At 40.1% G+C, this 19,943-nt stretch overlaps 1 protein-coding gene across 2 annotated transcripts in view; it reads right to left on the bottom strand.

Moving 5' to 3' along the window:
* FHL2 (four and a half LIM domains 2) overlaps positions 1-19,943 on the bottom strand; it is a 45,545-nt gene that overhangs the window by 8,328 nt on the left and 17,274 nt on the right. Inside the window, exons 1-2 of one of the 2 annotated variants that reach the window (XM_010081278.1) lie at positions 19,805-19,940; positions 8,172-8,351 (exon numbers count right to left, since the gene is read on the bottom strand). In XM_010081278.1, coding sequence (XP_010079580.1) covers positions 8,172-8,327 — 156 coding nt within the window. In that variant the 5' untranslated portion in view covers positions 8,328-8,351; positions 19,805-19,940. Of the gene's footprint in view, positions 1-8,171; positions 8,352-19,804; positions 19,941-19,943 lie in introns of those variants that run through there. The other variant, XM_010081277.1, reaches the window with a different exon arrangement.

Genomic DNA, 19,943 nt, shown 5'->3' with positions numbered 1-19,943 from the left:
GGCTAATTTGCACAGCTCAAGAAAACAAAATGTTCTGATGAAGGTGAACTTATTTTGCTATGATAACAAAGAACAGCTCATGACAGCTATCGACCCTTTTTCAGTTAAAGGTAATCTTCATTTTCTGTATGTGGCAGAGGAGCAACTAGTTTAATTTAGGTATTTCCTTTGAGAATAAAGCCCCTTTTTTGAGTCAGATTAAAATTTGTTAACCTTATAGATATAATAGACTTCCCCTATTTGTCTTAGTTATTGCTGATTTCATAGCTATTCACTCCTGGACAGAAATCCTTTTCCCAATTATTTTCTGGCATTTATTCAGTTCAACAGATTTACACTAAGGGTGGAATTGGTCTGACCTCTGTTCCTTTTCTTTTTTTTTTTTTTTTTTTTTTTTTTCCACTGCAGCTAATTTTTACTGACTCTTGTGTTTTGGTTTACCTATGTTTCAAATGTGGTTCAGGCTGAATGATGAGAGATCACATCGCACCTGCAGCCAGTGGTCCAGAACACTCTGGCCAAGGGATTAGCATGGGTACCTAAGTATTTAAAATACTTATTTAAAAGTGGTACTTTTATTATTAAAAAAAAAAAATCCTTCTAAAGGTTGTGACCTAAAGGGACGAATTGTGCCTTTTAAAATTGAAATTAAGGTGGCCTAAACACTTGAACAGTGTCTTTGTAAACAAAATGGAACTTAGGTCATTGCAAGAAAGGGTGTCTGTATCACAAAATATATAGGCTTTGGTTTCAGGTTGTCGTGCAAGGGGCTAGTATTGTCATGAATGCGGAGTATAAAAATTTAGCAGAAACAGCTTCTCAGGTTCTAGCTCAAGATCCACTATGTACTAATTACAAGCACTGAATTAGTCTGGTTCACTGAAGGAAAAGAGCGAGTGGTAGAATACCAGATTTTTTTTAATGTGTAAATGGAAGCATCATGAAATGTTCAAACATAATCTGGCCTAAACTGCTCTATGTCAGTACAATCGCAGGTAACTCCAAATGTGCAATCTTAGCCCAGAGCAAACAAAAGATCCTGTGTATTTAGGTTAACCTAGAATAACCACACATTGTTTCTGCAAGAGCCTCGTTCTCATAAATAGCTAACAGGAAACACTGGAATAGTTTCGCCTGGCTCAGCTGAAATGTGGTAACTTGTTAACCTATAGTAACTTCAGTCAGAATTTGACTGTGCAATAAATAATTTTTGTTTGGACGTCTGCGCTACTTGCCTAAATTTCTTAAATTATTGTGAGTAACAATTGGTACCCAATGTGTCTTTCATTGCGGAGGTTGCACTCTGCAATAGAATATCTAAGCCTCCTACTTTACAGCTTTCAGACAGTTGTTTATTTAGCTTGTCTACTCATTTCAGCTAACTCCCTTTGAAACAACCCAAACTGCTGACTGTAAAATTTTAATCTTTTCTAATAGCAAAATGAAAAAAAAACCGTTCTTTGGAATTTATTTACATTTTTTTTCTTTAAAAGAGGTTGAATAGCCTAAATCTGATCTCAGAGGGTAATAATATTTTCACCAGAAAAATACAACATACAGCCAACAGAGTTTTCCAAAATCTGAAATTTGCATGCTAGAAAATAGAATAACAATCTATTTTTTTTTCTCTTGTCTCTTTCCCACTTGCTTTTTCCTCTTTTTGCAATAGTCCGCAAGCTGTTTTTAATCTCCAAAATTCATATACTTATATCTGCTTTTGTTCTGCCCTGTTTTATCAATAAGATTATACCCTGGAGAAGGTGCATGCCTTTTAGAAGAGGAGTAATGAAGACAAAGATTAGGTGTCACTGATGAAACGTTTAGTCCTTGAGTCAGTTATGCTGGCAGCTTGTATAGATATTAGCTGGGTAGGTGCAAGTAGCAGGTATTTCATCATGGCAAAACGATGAAGGGCAAGTACAACCCAAAGCACCCAAGGTACAGACTGACTTGAATAATCTTTAGCTACCTCAGATGATTCTAACAGATATTGTCATCAAATGTAGAGAGAGTCTAAGATGTCTGGCTTTGACATGCCTGCAGCAGAATATCAGACTGATGAAATGGATATTGCTTTCTCTCCCTGAATCTGCCACATGCAAAGCAAGGAAGCCCAAGGTACTGAAGAAACAGTTTCTGTGTCATGATTGTTCTTAGGTCAGTGTAATAAAGTCACCAGAAATGAGGTTTGGTCTACTTCAGTGTGTTGCATATCTATCTGTGGCCTTTGGCTTGTACATGAGCTGTGGCTGTATTGATCTGGAACAGGTTCTATACTGGAGAAGTTGCATGTGCAAAGCTTGTCTGACTCTTAGGCTGGTCCTCAGTTAAGCTGAAAAAGCATTAAGTTTACTCTAGGTATGTGAGCTCTAGGTTACACTAGCTAATTGTCATCCAAAAAAATTTGTTCCAGCAGAAGGTACAAGTGATATGCAACTAATTCCTGTTTATTGCATGGATTTACAGGAAGAACTAATAAAGAAAATTACTATTCTGGACTCAGAACTGGAGTGTATCCTTAAAATATTGATGAGCATGACTTCTCAGCTGCTTTAAGCAGCCTGAGGGAAATACGTCCCTGGTGCTACATATTTTAACTATAGTTTTAAATGTAGCTTCCTATGTTGCCTAAAAGAACTCTGGAGAATGACTCTTTTTTGTGATTGATCTGTGCATCTGCCTATGAAAACTGACAGCCCCGTGCTCTTGTTAGATTAAGTGTGCATAAGTACATATAAGAGACTTGTTAGATAAAGCACAGACAAGAGATTGAATAATTACTACAGACTGACTTATGGTAAGTGGAACAGGGTTTACATACGTACAGATGCATGCACAGAGATGCTCATGGGCATGGTCTGTCCTGTACATGTTTTGCAGCTGAACTGCAGAGAGCTCCAGGCCAGTTCCAGATGAGCTGCTAGTGAAAAGAGAAGGGGAGGAGGCAATGCCTGTCTCTGCAGAGCTGTGATAAATTCTGCAGCAGAATTTGCAGGGATAAGTATTTAACACTTCATTCAGTTGCATTTCTTCTGAACATGGAAAATAATCTTTCCCTTATCTGGTTTCATTTGAAGATAAAAAATAACCAGATTAGCAGTTCCTGAAACTCCTAAAATTTGAATGGGTGTTTTTTTCAGCCTGATCTGAGAATCAACCTCAGCTGAAAATTTCTGCTCAGCATTCTTTGGGACAACCAAGTGAACAGGGATTCCTGGGATGTTTCTCAAACAGACATCAGAGAGTGGGCCAAGTGGAGGTCCTTTGTACACACTCAGGTAACTGACTGTAAGAATATGGTGCAAGCAAAACTTAATGCAGATCGTATTTGTATCTGTTGTGGCTTAACCCTAGCTGTCAGGTCAGCACCATGCAGCTGCTCACTCACTCCACCCTGGTGAGATGGGGGAGAGAGTTGGAAGAGTAAAAGTGAGAAAACTCATGGGTTGAGTTAAAGACAGTTTAATAAGTCAAGCAAAAGCTGTGCATGCAAGCAAAGCCAAACAAGGAATTAATCCACTACTTCCCATGGGCAGGCAGGTATTCAGCCATCCCCAGGAAAGCAGGGCTCCATCACGCGTAATGGTTACTTGGGAAGACAAACACCATCACTCTGAACGTCCTCCCCTTCCTTCTTGTTCCTCCAGCTTTATATGCTGAGCTTAACATCATACGGTATGGGATATCCCTTTGGTGAGTTGGGGTCAGCTGTCTCAGCTATGTCCCCACCTGACTTCTTCTGCACCCCCAGCCTGCTCGCTGGTGGGGTGAGAAGCAGAAAAGGCCTTGACTCTGTGTAAGCGTTGCTCAGCAATAACTAAAACATCCCTATCTTATCAAAGCTGTTTTTGTCGTAAATCCAAAACACAACCCCATACTAGCTGCTGTGAAGAAAATTAACTCTATCCCACTCAAAACCAGCACAGTATCCAAATTTTTTTGAGAGTCATCCCTTGAAAAATGGGTTTGAAACTTCAGGTATTGAAAACCCATTATGTACTTTTCAAGCAATTTTAATTTTAATGATTTTCAATATGTCATCCCCAAAGAAAACTGTCAAGATAACTGTTTTTAATATTGGCAAAATCACATTTGATAGTTCCTTCATAGTTCTGTGTAGTTTTGATCCAGCATGGTTTATTGGGCCTCTAGGATGGGGCTGCTGGTGACTTCTTTTGTTTTTTAAACTAGAAAAGCCCCAAGACTAGAGTTACCAGATAACTGGGTTAAGCATGGACTCCTCATATCCTGCAACTATATTGTCTTCTGCTCTGGGTTTATAAATCTAAATAAACTTAAGCTATTTTGTATTACCTTTTCTCCTGAACTGGCTTTCAACAGAGACCCAACAGGAAGAAGGAGATTAGGGAGATTATTACCAGAAGAGTAACTGTATATGCTTGCCACAATGCTCTTTTCAGAAGGTTGAACAGAGGAAATGGGGTATGACAACAAAATGCTGTACAGATTTTATCCATGCACACCCTGCAGCAAAACACTTAAATAAGTTAGACCACTACTTCCCTTTCAAAAGTGTGCTTAGAAAAGGTAAAAATAAGTGATATTGTGCTGAAGCCAGCACCTCAGTGATGCGGGAAGAGATGAAGGTGTCGGTGTCTTTTACCATTCTGCTTCACAACAACTAGTCTAATGTTCAGTAATGCACTGAAAAAGTGTTGCAATGCAGGACAAAGTTTAAACATTAAAAATTTGAAAAACAAATATTTTCTCCCTTTCCTGATCCACATTAATAGAAGCTGTATTTTTTTTGTTTAGTTTGAGTGTAAGACCCACCCTTTTGATTCATTTTTGGCCTGTGTACTGACAGAGTAACTTTATCTCACAATCCACTTTTAATTTCATTCTCACATTTTGCAAAGAGAGTTTTCACCCCCTTCTGCTTGCCAAGGCCAACTTGTGGACTGCATTAAACACTGGATTACTGTAGGTATTTCCTGTATTTATGATGCTTTCTGTGCCATAGGGCCTGCAAGGAAACTATTAAAAAAGCTCAAATCAACCAAAAGTCACACTTCAGCAGTTATGAGAACATAATGGATGTATTTCCAGAAAGAAGAATGAAAGTATAGGTGTGAGTGTTCACCAGGGTTGTAGGCAATGAAATGCCAATTTGTTTTAGAAAGAGTAAATTTTTATTAGAACCTGTTGGCATATGGATAATGTGTAGTAGCTGTGAGAGAAATGGCATTGTGTTTTTCTACTGCCTGCCAGTGCCTCCTACCACTCAGTATATGAAGCTTTTAATCTCTCTGTGAGAGTTTCATAAACATCAGCTACAATAGTTTACAGTGAACAAAATGGCCTAAATCCAAAGGTATCTTTCAGATGCATATTGTAATTCCATTTTTTCTGGTTAAAAAAAAAAAAGCATTTAAAATAAAGAACAAATTAGTTATTACTCAGTTACATTTACAGTTACCCATAAATTACCATAGACAGATAATGAAACAAATTCTCCCCTGATTTGCACGCAAAGAAAGCTTGCCTTCAGGATAGTTGTCTTGTGGGCTCTCTGTGCCATAGCTAAAACACAAGGTGAAAATCTGGTATTGGTTTGATCCTCTCAGAGCCCAGTGCTGTCTAATTTGGAGTATTACCAGTGTCTGAGCAGGATTAAGTTCAACTCAGGTGAGCTGATGCTATGCAGCAGTGCTGATACACTACAGTAGTGTCAGAGATGGAGAGCTGGCTCTCCTCTTGTCAACAGCTTTTTTACTTTGGTATAACCCTTTCAGCTATAGGAGGGTTGCTTTTGATTGAGAGGGCTGGTAGGAGGGAAATTAAGAGCATCTCAACCACAGCTGGGTTCTCAGTGGCCAAGAAGGGACTTGAAAAGGAGGATCTGAGGTGAGATCTGTATGGAACTTTTCAGGTTATGTTGATGTGAGAATGGGTGCCCTTGTTAGATGCAGAGGCCCAGATGTGACCTTTTCTGATAGTGCTGTTACTCCACTAGGTTTTAGTTCCAAATTTTACAGCTGTATAAAGGCTATGTCAGAACATACAAATAACTATGGAGTCCATTTTGTACATGCAGTAAACATACTGGTTTTATTCCCAAACACAGTACATTTTATCTTCTTTGCTCGGGGTAAAATGCAAATGCAATGTGTAAAAGATATATATAAAAACACATACACATACATCTGTATATGTATATATGTGTATATTTCTTATGTGTTTATATACTAATGTATATATACAGTTCAATAAGGCTGAAGCATGATTTTTTGTGACTTTGTGTTTCATGGCTGAATTATGTTTAGTCATACATTGACTGAAACTTATCTTGTGGCTGAGGCACTTGTAAGGGCTCTTTCAGAAGTATTCTCTAGTGTCTGTTACTGTTATTGAAAAACTACTCTTGTTTTTTTGCAGGAACATTAATAGGATCTCTTTTTCTATCCAACCACATTATTTTTCAGAAAACTTGTAGGAATTCAAGTTTGCAACTTTTATTCATCTGTCAGAATTTGGTTAAAATTCATCAACAGGTTCAAAAGCTACAGCATGAAGCATGGACAGGTACAAACAGCAGTCTCAGAAACAAAAAAAGGACACATTTGTTTCTGATACATTTTATAGTTCTTTAGGAAATCTTTATTTCATATCTCATAGTTGTGTTTTCCACATATAGTTCTGGTTCTGTACATATATAAAACATTCTTATACTGCAGACAATTAGGGGCTTTCTTTTTCCTATTGGTTATTAGAGCATGTCTTGCTTAAAAGTACAGAAAAGCAGTATATCAGATAACACCCATACTCCCTAAATCCACAAATCTGGGTTGAAAAGTTCAGCCTGATTAATTCCTGAATACTTTGTCTGAGATTTGTTGAAGCTGGTCCAAGTTTTTAAATTTTTGAATATCAACACATGGAAATATCTTCTCAGGGGATTAGAAAGAGACCTTAAAACAAAAGCACATTCTGGAATGGGGCAGAAATATTTTGCTTTTTCAGGTCAGGCCAGCTTCTCTTCTCTAATCTGAATATTTATGAGCAGTAGGAAAGCTGTCAGTTTTTTGCCCTCCTATATATTATTGCTAGTTCCCTGTCATGACGGTGAAACATTCTCACCTTTTTAAGGCTTCTGAAAGGGGCTTTCCTACTGATTTGCTAATAGGGTGGGATAGATCAATTTGGAAGATAGGAGACATTTATTTTTCTCAATCTGAGTAAGCATATATTTTTGTATCTCTGAACTAATGATAGAGTGTTAGTATCAGTAACAGGGACTAATTGGTGCTTCTAGAGGTATGGATCAGCAATGTAGGAAATCAAGTGTCAGACTTCCTCATACCAGACAAGAAACCAGTGGCCATGCAATGCAAATTGCAGTTCTAGTGCAAACTCACTCTGTCAGTGAAACTCTTGGCCAGTTTTGAACAGGTCAGTTTTGTGCAAGGAGGATGTACATTAGATGAAGTCTGTCTGTAGCAGTGCAGTCATTCAGTCAGAGTAAAACTGACATGAACTCCAGTTGTTTTGGTTAATTTAAGAAATGGAGGTGGTCTCACCTTATTTGCATCAGGCGGGTGTTCCCATGGGCACAGCTCAAGCAAGCAAGGCCTCTGCTCTTTCCTTTGCAAGCCTTTAGTTAGACTCCACTATCATTATTCTGTATTTAAAAGGCTAATTATTCTGTTTTCTAACTGACTTATTACTTGGGTCAGCATTAGCCAGATTTTTGTGGTCCATGAGTTGACAGCTTTTCTTGAGCATCTCTTTTCTCTTGATGTCAGCTGAGCTGTGGTCACTGCAAAGCCAGGAGTGGCTTACGTCCCTCTGATCCAGAGGTAGGCAAAATCAGCTTCTGCCACCTTTCCAGATCCCAGCTTGCCCCAAAGACAGTTGGCCTCTCCTAATGAGTTTGGGATTCTTTCTAACATCAGATCATCCTATGCCTTATGGGAAGAGAGGGGTGTTTTTCCATTTCTCTTACATTCTGGGTAAAGAAGGACTTGCCAAATGAGGCGGTGAAAAGCAGATACAGGGCTCCAGAAAGCATGCGCTCCCACCAAAAGAAACCCCTGGGGAGCCATTAAGCTGCACTCATGGATCCTTTTGGGTGATAGCACCATGTCTCTGAGCTGTGTATCCAGGCTACTCTTTCAAGATTTCTGTAACAAGACACAAATCTGGCATACCTTGCAGTCAGCGCCAATAGGTTTTTTGCATTCCTCGCAGGTGTTGGAGAAAAGGTGTTCGTAGCATTTCACACAGTAGGGGCTGTCCTCCCTCAGGATGTACTTCTTACCAAACAGGGAATCGTTGCAGTAGTGGCAGTCAAAGCGTTCAGTCATGTTGGTGTCTGGAGTCCAGCTATCCTGTTATGAAGACAGAAATAGGCACGTATTTGACTGAGCTACACTTGACCCAGTCCCCACCCCAAAAGTTTATCAATTCTGATTTGTCACATTGAAACTCAATTTTAATTCAACTTTCAGTCAGCTAAATCAACACAATAGGAAGAAACAGGATGAAAATTTTTTCAGCGCTGGGTAGTGACAGTAGTCCATCTACTTTAGCCACGCACTGACTTGTCTTTGATCACAGCTAGTGTTAGTGATGAGAGAGAGGAGTAAAACCTGAGTTTGGAGAATTCACATGGGATTTCTGAATGCAATTTCACCAATAAAGCAAAACAAGAAGCTGTCTCTGTAGGGGATGGAGGGAGCCAAGTACATTAAGAGGACAGGCCAGTTAACCTTCAGAAGGAGCAACATCTCCTCCATAAAGAAAGACGAAGGTTTGCATTGCTGGCAGACTTTAGTCACACTCAGGTTATTGGGCATCGCTGTCACATGCCTCTGCTCCTTCCTTCTCTACATTCTCAGTGAGCCAACATCTTGCAATTGTTGCCCTGCAGTGAGACACCAACCCTCCCTCTCTGTTTGTGCATGGGACTATGGACACTGTTCACAGCAGGAGATGTAGGGTTGGTCATTGTATATCTGATCCTTCTCTGATGCAGCAGAATGAGTTATCCAACAGCTGTGCCATGCTGGGACACAAATGAGAGCTAGCTACCCTAGTTCAAGCAAATGTCAAACAATGATTACAGGCAGGGAAAAGCAAGCAGAAGGAACAAAGATGCATTAGCTTGTATGAATTAGGGACAATTGCTGTTTGTTCCTCAGGTCTTGTTGTGTCTCCAGTGTTTTCTGGATGCACACACAAGCATTGATGACACAAATGACTTTGATTACTTGCATGAATGTTCATTACTGCCTGGGACAATTTATTTTGGGTTTCATTGGAGACATCAGCATCTTTCTTAACCAGAGTCTTCCAGTGTATGTTACACCTGAAATCTGTTTGGACATTACAGCTGGAGCAGGGCATAGCTGCCTACTGAGGAACGGGCATTTCCCAGGCAGAAAGCACATTCTACCTGGACTGCATGGTCTTCATTGCCTGCTGGGCCTGATCTCCTCTTTAAGCCACATTTGATCTATAAAGCCTTGTATGTTTTGAGTACTAATGGCTTAAGTGGCTACCTCTGTCCTTCACACACAAGTGACATTTACAGCAGCTGCAGTCCTTTTGCCAACTTCAGCTTTCAGTTTTAAACAAAAAGTTGTTACTTGTTTAGTGTTCTTGGCATGAGTTGCTTGATTCTGGCATTTGTCCTCTCCTTCTGGCAGTGGGAGTCACCCTTAGGGCATTCTGAAATCCTGAGTTCTCCTCCAGGATTTCAGTTTTTATCATTATCTTGTATTCCCCATATCTGGGGTTTGATTAAGGTTTCAGGGCAGTCTGAATGGGAAAAATTTGTTTTGATGGCTAGAAAGCTTTCTATATATTTTTAATGCTCTGTCAGCTGCTGAACTGTGTGGTGACTAGCACAGACTAAGGGTAAATGGTGGCTCAGCTGGGAAGTCTTTTGCACTCTACGTAACTGCTAAAGAAGAAAGAGAGACAAACTTCCAAATCCCAAAATGTGCTTGGAAGAAACATCCTGACAGCTGGTCATCTGCGCCACGGGCAACCCAAAAGGAGTAGCAGTCCAGCTGTTTTGACCCTACAGATCACGTAGGGATGAACTAACTAATTTTCTTATCCCAAGAGGGAGTTAGGAGTATGTTAGGTACTCTTGGTCCTTAAGGAATAGAGAGGATTATAGGGACTGATAAGAAAAAGGTAGAAATTAAGAAGAATTACACTGGAGAGAGAAGTGCAATGACTACCCAAAGTTCCCCTTCAGCCCATCTTCAACAGCAGTGGCTAGCAACGAAAGCATAAAGAAAGAGAGCCAGAAAGAGGGCTGGTACAGAGTGACTTCTCCTTAGATAACTGCTTCCAGCAAGTTAGTCTTCTCTTGAAGCAGAGGTGCAGCCTTTACCCCAACATTTAAAAGGTAATGGTAGATTTATTTTCCCCTCTGTTTTGAGCCCAACCCCAAAACCTACATAACGCATTTGTACTTTGCATGAAAGAACTAGAGAGGACTTAATTTCCTTCAAGGAGTAATTTCAGCAAAATGAATGGAGCCAGACCAGTATGGGCTGGTGTGTATATGTACGACTGAGTCTGAGAAGAGTGATAGCTTTGTCCAAATAGTCTGGGTTTAGGACAGAAATCTGCACTTTTTAACAGACTTTGTTAGATATTTTTCACAAATGATAGGATTTGATTGCACCGTTAATTTGCATTGTTACTAGGTCAAAGTGTGAGCAGGAGCCATTTATGAACCGCTATTTTTCACCTTTTTTTCATGCTAATTTCTTTCTAGCCCTGAATTAGAAGTAGATGTGTGATACTGAAGAGTGAAAAATTTCTCTGCAGTCAAGATGTGTAGGAGCAAAAAAACATAGAGTGTCATTCCTTTACAGGTTTATACAATTTCTGTCCTTCATCCAAAGCTGCTAAATGTATAATACAGAAGTGGTTTGGGACGAGAAGAAGGACTAATCCCTTAGAGGTGGATAGTTCCGTCTCTCAGTCACAGGAGGTTTCTTCTTGAGTGATGTATTATTTTCTGGGTGCCTTTCACAGGAGCAGAGGCAAGCATTATTTAACAGTTTTATTTAATAAATTAATAATTTATTTAATAAATATTTAATAGTAACTTCTACTATTTTAGAAAATACCCAGGCACTTGCCTCCCTAACCTGAAAGCGATCTAGTTTTGTTAAATGTGCTCGAAAATTGTCACAGTGGATTGTCCCCCCTCTCTCCGAGCAGGGAGAGGCAGACCTGATTTCTGTGTTCCAAAGAGATTTAGGGGTGAACTCCAATCTGTGAAGACACTTAAGGGGCAGCTCTGGATGGGGTTCAAGGCACAACTCCTAAGATTTGGGAAATCAAAAGACAAGAAAGGAAAGTTTCCAAGATCTGCATTTAGGTTTTAGGTGGATGAATCTTTTATTGGATCTGAGACCAATTTCAGATCCAATACCTCTTAAAGACAGGAATTCAGGTTCATGTGGTTTCATTCAGAAAGCTGAAATTTGAGGTGAAGCATCCCAAATTCCGGGTTGTTTAGATCTGGGCCTTGGGTTGGATCTCACAATCTACTGTGCGATACTTTGAGGATATTTGACAGGTTTTTTTGTTTTCTGGATAGAATTAAATGTAAAGTAATCATGGGACCTATGCACTGGAACATTAGCAGGAATTTTTTTTAATAATTTCATTGTTGTTTTACAAACAAGAAATGCAAAATCATACTGAGCAATATTTTTGCCTGTCACATTGTACACATCGTCCTTTACATCTCCAGTCCGTTAGTTCCTTTTATATGAAAAAAATCATGCTTAGCTTAGTGCAGGCTTTATGCACTGCTTTGGGCTTTAAGAAAAAAAAAACAAACAAAAAAAACCAAAATACTTTCACAGTTGTGGATGGACACACATTGCAATTCAACCTCCTTACCATTGATCTATTTCTTCCTCTTGTGTTTGATACTTGTTGACTGTAAAGCTTTGCGGGCCAGAGGCTCAAATTTATTACACCTCTTGGTGGTACAACAAGGTCTTTAGATTTTATTGAAGCAGTCATTTTATACTTATGCTCTTTCAGATTGCTCTCAACATTATCATGAAGGAGAAATTGATTTTTCTGCCATGCAGTCTCCCTCCTACAACATTAGACATAACAAGTACATCTCCAAAAGGAACAGAGCTTTCCATTGCACTCCCAGTAGAGAAGTTACAGCTTATGCCAAATGTTAGCACTACCCACATTCTGTTTTCCAGGAAGTAAGAATTGGCATGAAAATTATCAAAAAGATGGTAGGCTGACTTAAAAACTACACTTCTTTTCTCTTCTTCCCCTGTTTGCTCAAGCAGCCTTGTTTTACTAGCAGTAATTGTTAGAGTTACCATATCATCCCATAAGAATTAGGTCTTATAATGTCATTAAGAAATCGCTTAGTGGTGTTCTCCCATCCCAGGACACTACTGACTACTGGAAAAAGGGACTACCTGCCCCAGACCTTGCCTGCTTTTTCAACTATGTCTGCAAGAGTAACAAGAAGTGTTCTGTGAATCTCTTATTTCAACCTCTCTTAGAGGGTGTTGCACACTGAGAGGTACAGATGCACACGCACAAGAGAGAAAGAAGCCAAGGGAAACTGTCTAAAATGCGTAGGAGTTGTTTCATTTATTCAGTGAAGTGAAGCTCTGGTCTCTTGTATCGTTATCTGGAGACACAGAAATAAGCCTCTGTAAATGCCCAAGGGGGACTTGCTATTGACCTCAGCTAGGTCAACAGGGCTGGAGCTCTACCTGTGCCCCTGGAGCAGGATGTTCTGTTAGCCACCTGTGCAGGAACTAAAAGGTCTTTGGAGACACTCGTCTTCCTCCAAGATGTACACACATTTCTCCCACCCGACTTTTTTCCAGAAGAACTGTGCATATGGGGGATTTTCTGTCTGTTTATTTTCCTTCCTCTGAGAAAGGAAGATTTGTGTCTGGCAGCTCCAGTGACATAAGCCATGCAGGTCTAGAGCATTTGGAAACAATTTATGTTAATGCTCCAAAGGCTAAAATGCAAAGATTTATGATATCCTTTGCAACTATGAACTAGCAGTTCAAACTATGCTGGTCTTTCTGGCAAGAGGTGATTATTTTCCTGTAACTTAGCAGCTATTGCCACATTTGTTATCTGTCATATCGTTGCAGCAACTGCAAGACAGCCTTCTAAGAGCTAACAATTCTTCCAAACCAGGCCATCATGCTATGCAAGGGGAGAGGGGGGAAAGCTAATTTTATTTCTTTTTAATTTACATTTTAGAAGAAAGGATCATTTACCAGTAGCACTGACAAGAGGGAAAAAGAAATAACATACAGTCAGAGTCCACCTGGACTCAGAATCTATCTGAAGTAGATGCGCACCACAAATACCCAAAGCATCCACCCTGTGTGTTTAGATTTACCAGAACACATTAGGAGGCAGTAGCCCTCTTTCTCTGTCTGGGCAAGTATAGCTTATGTGTTTCTTCATGGGTTGAGTGCCCGCAGATACCATGACGGCAGAGCAGAGGGAGAGCAAAGGGAACCTGAGTGCTTGGAGGTCTTGCTGGCCATAAAGCAGATGCTGCTTGGATCCCTGACTCTCCAGCAGCGGGCTTCTGGCCACGGGGAGCCAAGCCAGCTGATGCAGAACAGCCAAGTCTCCTTCCATGGGCCACAGCGGGACATTTGCTTCCTTAGGCTAAAGACGGCCAAAGCAAAAGCTGACCAGGTGCTGAGAGGCAAGTGATGCACAGCTCATCCTGCAGGAACTCCAGCCAGCCACTCCTCTCCTTCCATAGGCCCTCTGTCCTTGCCAGTGGCTACTGGGTTACCACTGCACAAAGGTGTGTTTCTTGATTAAAAAGAAGAAAAGGAAAATATTTTTGCAAGGTTATTAAGACACTGAAGCTTATTACTAGGGCTGTTGCTCATATCATCACCTTTGTGTAGGTCCTTAAAAAGGGGAGTCACGATCTGTAGAGAACAAGTTGTTGGGTATCCCATGATCTGGGGTTTATGCTTAAGCTTGTAAATAAGACAAGGATGCTTAGACAAGTGTGGCTGCACACTTCAATTTTTTAAATTGTGAAGAAAGTAGAAGCCTTTTTCTCTTGCTGCTGCTATGGAAGAACAATTCTGTAGTAATCCCATCAAAAGTATTTGGCATCCTGTCTTCGAACAATCAAGGCCTTATAACATAATATGTAATTTATTTCTCAGAACAGCCCTGTTAGCAAGCCCAAACTGCTTTGCCAGTGTCCACATCAAGTTTAGGATATTAGAAGTATCTAATCACAGAGGTGTTCATTGCTGCTTCTAAAGATTTTAAGCTCAGAGTAGATATTCATAGATCTAGAAGCTCCCCAGCAAAAGCCTGGAAAACTTGGTTTGATATTTGAATGTAATAGTAATAATAAAAAACAATAAAAATCAAACACAAGTAAAGAAACCTTTTCTTAAATATCCCACTCAGGCCTTTCTATATACATGCTAAATACTAAAAGCTATTTTAAAAAATGCTTAGTTTGTAATGGACTTTTTAAAGCTAACTTAAAACATTCTTCAGAATCGCAGTTAGGTTTTTCCAGCAATTCAGCTTCCTTGTACACAGCTGACTTATTTTGCCTATGGTATAACACTCCCCTGTCTCTTTTTAAGTACTTCAGAGCAATTTTCTGAGCAGACAGACTGGATTAACATGTGCAGATAACCAAAGCATACCTGGTTCCTGTCTGGATTGCACAGTCAGCCTATCACGAATTGGAAAGTGGATAGTCTGCTATTTAAGATTGTTTTCCTTAACATAATATTAATAATAATAAAAAAAAGAACAGAAAATGTCTCTCCTGTGGTTTGTTCCTCATGCGCCTGGCTGAAGTAATCCTAGCTATAGTAGTGGAGAGGGAACACTCCAGTTGTACACTCCATTTGTGGTTCCTGTGTGGTTTGTTGTGTTTGGCGGTCAATAAGGATCTGCTCCAGTTTAGAGCCACTGCAGCAGTGGAAGAGTAAGCACCAGTGGTAGTAACTACAGAGGCCACAGAAGAACTGAGCACTGATGCTTTGAAATTGTACCCCCACATAATTTACACTATTATTATCTGAGGTTGATATTGAAATGACTGGAGGATGTATGGTCTTACCAACATTCCTTCATACATTTCAATTACAAAAGGAGCCTATTGAAATAACATGGAGCATGACTCTTAAATCTACCATAGCAAGGAAGAGCACAGCTCAAGCGGAAAAGCTTGCTCTTATTTTCTATTTTAAAGCCTTTTGAAACTGCTGTCTTCCTTCTCTCTCTTGCAGAATAAGCAAAGGCTTACTCAAGGAGAAAGATCAAATACTTGATATTACTTAAGCACAGAAATTCATATTTCTAATAAGAGCATTTAAGCAGATAAATGAGAGAGGAGAAAAATAGTATAAGATTAATAAGACCGATTGTTATCACTAGCCCTACCCTACAGAAATAATGTATAAGCTAAATGACTGCAGACACTAAACTCCAATGGAGGCTTGTTTCTCCAGAAAAGGATTGCTTTCTCTTATTAACAGGAACACTACTAATCCCAGAGAAATTAGATTCTAAGATAAAAATACTCAGAAAATGCCACATGCTACCATGCGGTAACATTTCTGAATTCTCCTATTTTTTTTTAAATCCTGCATAATGCAATCCAGGGCACAAAACCAGAACAGTGTCTGAAATATTCTATGTTTCCTTCTTTCTAGAAAGTATAGAAGCAAAACTGGGAGGACCCTATGGAGGAAGAATGCTTTGTTATTTGTCCTGGCCTCTAGCAGAACAGCTCTGGGTCTCTTTGTCTGGTTCTGTTTACAGAGGCAAGACCACAAAGACCCTTTCTATCTAAGATAATTGGCATGCGTGTTGATTCAGAGGATCAGTTAATGTACGTCTTTCAGCTGCCATATAAAACTACTGTAGCAGTGACTGCCTCAGGGCTCTCAGACATCCATGCTTCTCTGCTCAGCTGCTGTGCTGTTGGCTTTCCAAAACGTGGCAAAGGAGGTGACATAAACCTTAGAGGTACCTGTTCAGCTGGGCACATCTTAGCAAAATAGATCGATTACATCTGTGTGAAATCAATTTCATCCAATTTGTTTGCTGGGGCTTGGGGCTGGGGACAGGACACAGAGAGTGAAGACAATAGCTGTTAACATAAAGTCAAAGCACCTATGGTGCATGAGAGATGCAGGAGCAAGTCCAGAAATACACAGGGAACCTGGGTACTAGGATGAAAGCAATCTTTTTGTGGGAGACATCCTTTCTGACTGAAGAAGGAAGATGTTAGGTCCACTGCATAGTGCTATGAGGGGGAATTCATCAGAGGTGGGGTCCCGGTCTCTGAAGATACTTTCGATCTAAATCTCTAGAGTGCTTCAGAGCAATGATAAAACAGGGCTAGGGAAATGCTTACAAGTATTTTATGGTTTTATGCAACTTGCTACTTTTATTGTGCAAGATGAAGTAAAGAGTAGTGGGGTTTGAGCCCTCATGGCTGTGCTCTCCAAAGGTCTAGAATTATCTCCTGCCACCAAAAATGCAACCTTAGGGCTTGCTCTGCTGTGGCTGACAGATTTGCAACTTTAAAGTTGAAAATTTGCTGTGAAAGGGAGAGATGAATATTCTTATATCAGTGCTATGCTCACCTACATTCCTCTTATAGTGTATTGCTATATGTACAGTAGCCTTTCAGTAACCTAGTTAATATTATCCAATTTAATATAGAAGGGTATGTGAAAAGGAACAAAATGAGGGCTGTAGCTTTTTCACCTGGCATGAGTGTTATGGTGTTAAGACTTAAAAGAAGCCTCTAGTGGTTTTTGATCAAACTCTCTCCATATATATAGCTAATTAGTATTGTTGAAATGTTAATGCTTCAGTGGCTGTCAATGTTTCCGAGATTTATTTCCATGAAACCTGTCATTACCCTGCCATTTCACACTCTCACTTGGGGTGAAACTGCATCACAAATAACTATGCATATGTAAATGAAACATTAAAATTACACAATTAGAATTAATCAGTCTAAAAATGCAAATGATGAGATCCCCAATCTCTGAAGCAGTACCCAATTGAGGGAAGGTAACTGCCTACAACACTACACCATCCAGTTTCTACGCTCAGGACTGATATATCCATCAGAAAAACACGAATGAGTCTCAGACCTGCATGTAACTAGTCTTTGGGGACATAGAAAGAGTGGCATTGTACTGGCCAGCAGCAACACACATTAATTCAGTTTTCAGCCTGTTTTTTCTGGAGAAGAAGCCATTGCCTCTGGCTGGTGGTGTTAACATTTATCTGACCCTCCATTAATTCTGAATGTCCTGACTCCTGTGAGGGGAGGTGAGGAGAAGGGGTGAGGACAACAGCAGGTAAGACTTGGCTCTCAGGCTCAGGGCTCAGCACCCTGCAGAACTAAGCCAGGAGTCACTCATGTGAATATAGGTCTTTACAGCCCTCCTCGTCCCTTTCTTTTGGGTTGAAAGGCTCAATTTGCAGTGCAATAAGCAGAAACTGTCGCCAGCCCTTACAATTGTAGGAGCTGTACTTTATCACCAACTTTTTGGGTTTTTTTTGGCTCCTGATGCTTAAAGCACAATGGAATCCTGGAGGACTGTGTTGTGTGTGGTTCAAGGAGTTGTCTAATGCTTTTCTAATGCAAAGTGTGCCAGCTGGAAGTGTTGGTGTCTGTCTGTCTGGATAGGGAAGATGTGATTTCAAGGAAAGGGATTTCCTAGACTTCCTTAAACTGTGTAATCTGTAATCGTAGGTAGGAAATGGGGTCTTATCTATACCTGAGTACTTTAGTCAGGAATCACCATTACATGCTCCTCATGGCAGGAGCTTTGCATATGCAAACAATATCTGACACAGTATAGACGCTGCTGTGTGATAACAGTGATGTCACAAAAATTGGTAATATTTTGCTATAAAACCCAACCACCTGGAAGCGACTACTTGGTGCTTGCTTCTGTAGCACTGCTGAGTCCCATGGGAGCACATTCAACAGAATGCTGAGAACCAAAAATAAGTATATTCTACTCCAACATGTCTGCCATCTTGGGTTCTTCTAAGTTTTCTCAAAAGACCTCAAGAACAGGTCCGTCCTCCAGCCTCAGACCTTCTAGTCAGATGGAGATGTCAGGTGGTGATCCCAGGTAACTTTCCCAAATATTATTTCTGAGCAATAGTGGTTTGTGTCCTTTTAGCTGCCTCACTCAACTCAACCACATGTTGGCTTGGAAGCCAAAGATCATTATCTATGGTATGGCTAGGGTAAAACATAGTTATCTTGGTGCTCTGGACAGTTTTTGGATACAGTAGCGCCACTATGGCAGTGTTTGGAACTGAGTTTTTAATAAACGTAATACCTGATATCCTTTTTTTAGATTTTATTTTCTCCAAATGTGGTCAAGAATAAATACTGGTTCTATTGACAGAGAAGCCTTTAAAGTGCATCCTTTCCCAGTCATATGTACAGGGGCAGAAAACAGAATTTTAATTAATTTTTAAAAAACAGATTATTTTTCTGCCTTCCAATTCCAAATGCCTGAAGCAATCATTTTCAAAGCTTACCATCTGGCTGACAAAAGGCACAGAAGATTTTAGCCAGAAAGCAGGGAATTCTATAAATGTATGAAGTATTTAAAATAGGGTTCATAACAGAAACCGGATGGCAACTTTAGTTATAGCATTCCTTCAGATGCAGGTGAGTCTCTAATAACACACCCTCTTTTGTTAGTCATTTCTAGGACAATTCCTATTTAAGACAGCGTACAAATATGTATAGACAACAATAAATGTTATACCTACTGACCATGGCAATCTCAGTGTCAATCAGCAATCAGCAATCTTAATTAATATACCTCTAGATAGGAGTCAGGGGAGTAACAATAAGAGACTGATTGACTGCTGCTGGTATAGAGATTTTATAAGGTTTGCTTTCTTGTGACTATGTGTGTGTCTCTGTACACAGCAAAGCAGAAATATGCAGGTATCTGGTGAACTAAATAACAGCTGTGTCCCTCTAGGGAAGTAGAAAGTTTGGAACAGCCATTAATGCAGACAATGAAAGTTAGTATTTCCTTTATTATGTACACAGAGAAATCCACGTTAGATGCCATACATTAAGGACGTGGGTTATTGTGGCTGCAGACACATACACACAGAGAGAAGCACAGAAGGAAGGAATTCAGAGCTATTATTTGGGATTTGGGTTCTAATTTATTCTCTCTACGTAAAAAGAAGAAATATGATGCTGGTGGCTCCCCATTTTTCCCGTACACAATCTGTCTACAGTGTTTGCCTGTGAGGAGGAAAGGCTACCTTTGTTTCATGTGCATCTGCTCTTGCTACAGTGCAAAAATCCTCCTTTGTTGAGCTCAGCAGCGGGAGTGTTCACAGAGGTGTAAGGAATCTAAGACCGCAGATTCTACCTTTTATCACCTCCCCAGTGGATTACACTCACAGCACAATACAGTAATTAAAAATAGTTACACATGAAATGACCCAGCATCTCATCAGCTTGCTGATGTGTCACTTTACGGACAGACATGCAGCAGTAATTGCTCTGAAATTTGTCTTTTTTCTCCTCTTCACACCCTTTGCTGTGTGCTCAGGAGAAAGGGGGACCGGCAATCTCTCTCCTCTCATCCTCACCCAACGACCCACTGGAGCATTAAACAAACCCTCTCCTCCTCTATGCACCCTTTGTTTAAAACAACACCTTCAAAGATATAATCTGTGGGCAGTGGGGAGGGAGGGGAAAAAAGGGATATTTACTTACAGAGAAGTAGCAGGCAGTTAATGTCACCTCCTGGACCAGGGAGAGGGGGTCACATCCATTAACAAATGTGTAACAAGCACACCGGCCTGCTTGCAGAGGAGGGCTGTACAGCTAGCCAGGGCTTTCTACTGCCTGCGAA

This window comes from Pterocles gutturalis, unplaced genomic scaffold (assembly GCF_000699245.1).
Source record: "Pterocles gutturalis isolate BGI_N339 unplaced genomic scaffold, ASM69924v1 scaffold12129, whole genome shotgun sequence".
NCBI lineage: Eukaryota > Metazoa > Chordata > Aves > Pterocliformes > Pteroclidae > Pterocles > Pterocles gutturalis.
Note: the sequence above shows the minus strand (reverse complement) of the source record. Positions and strands in the feature narration are given on the sequence as shown.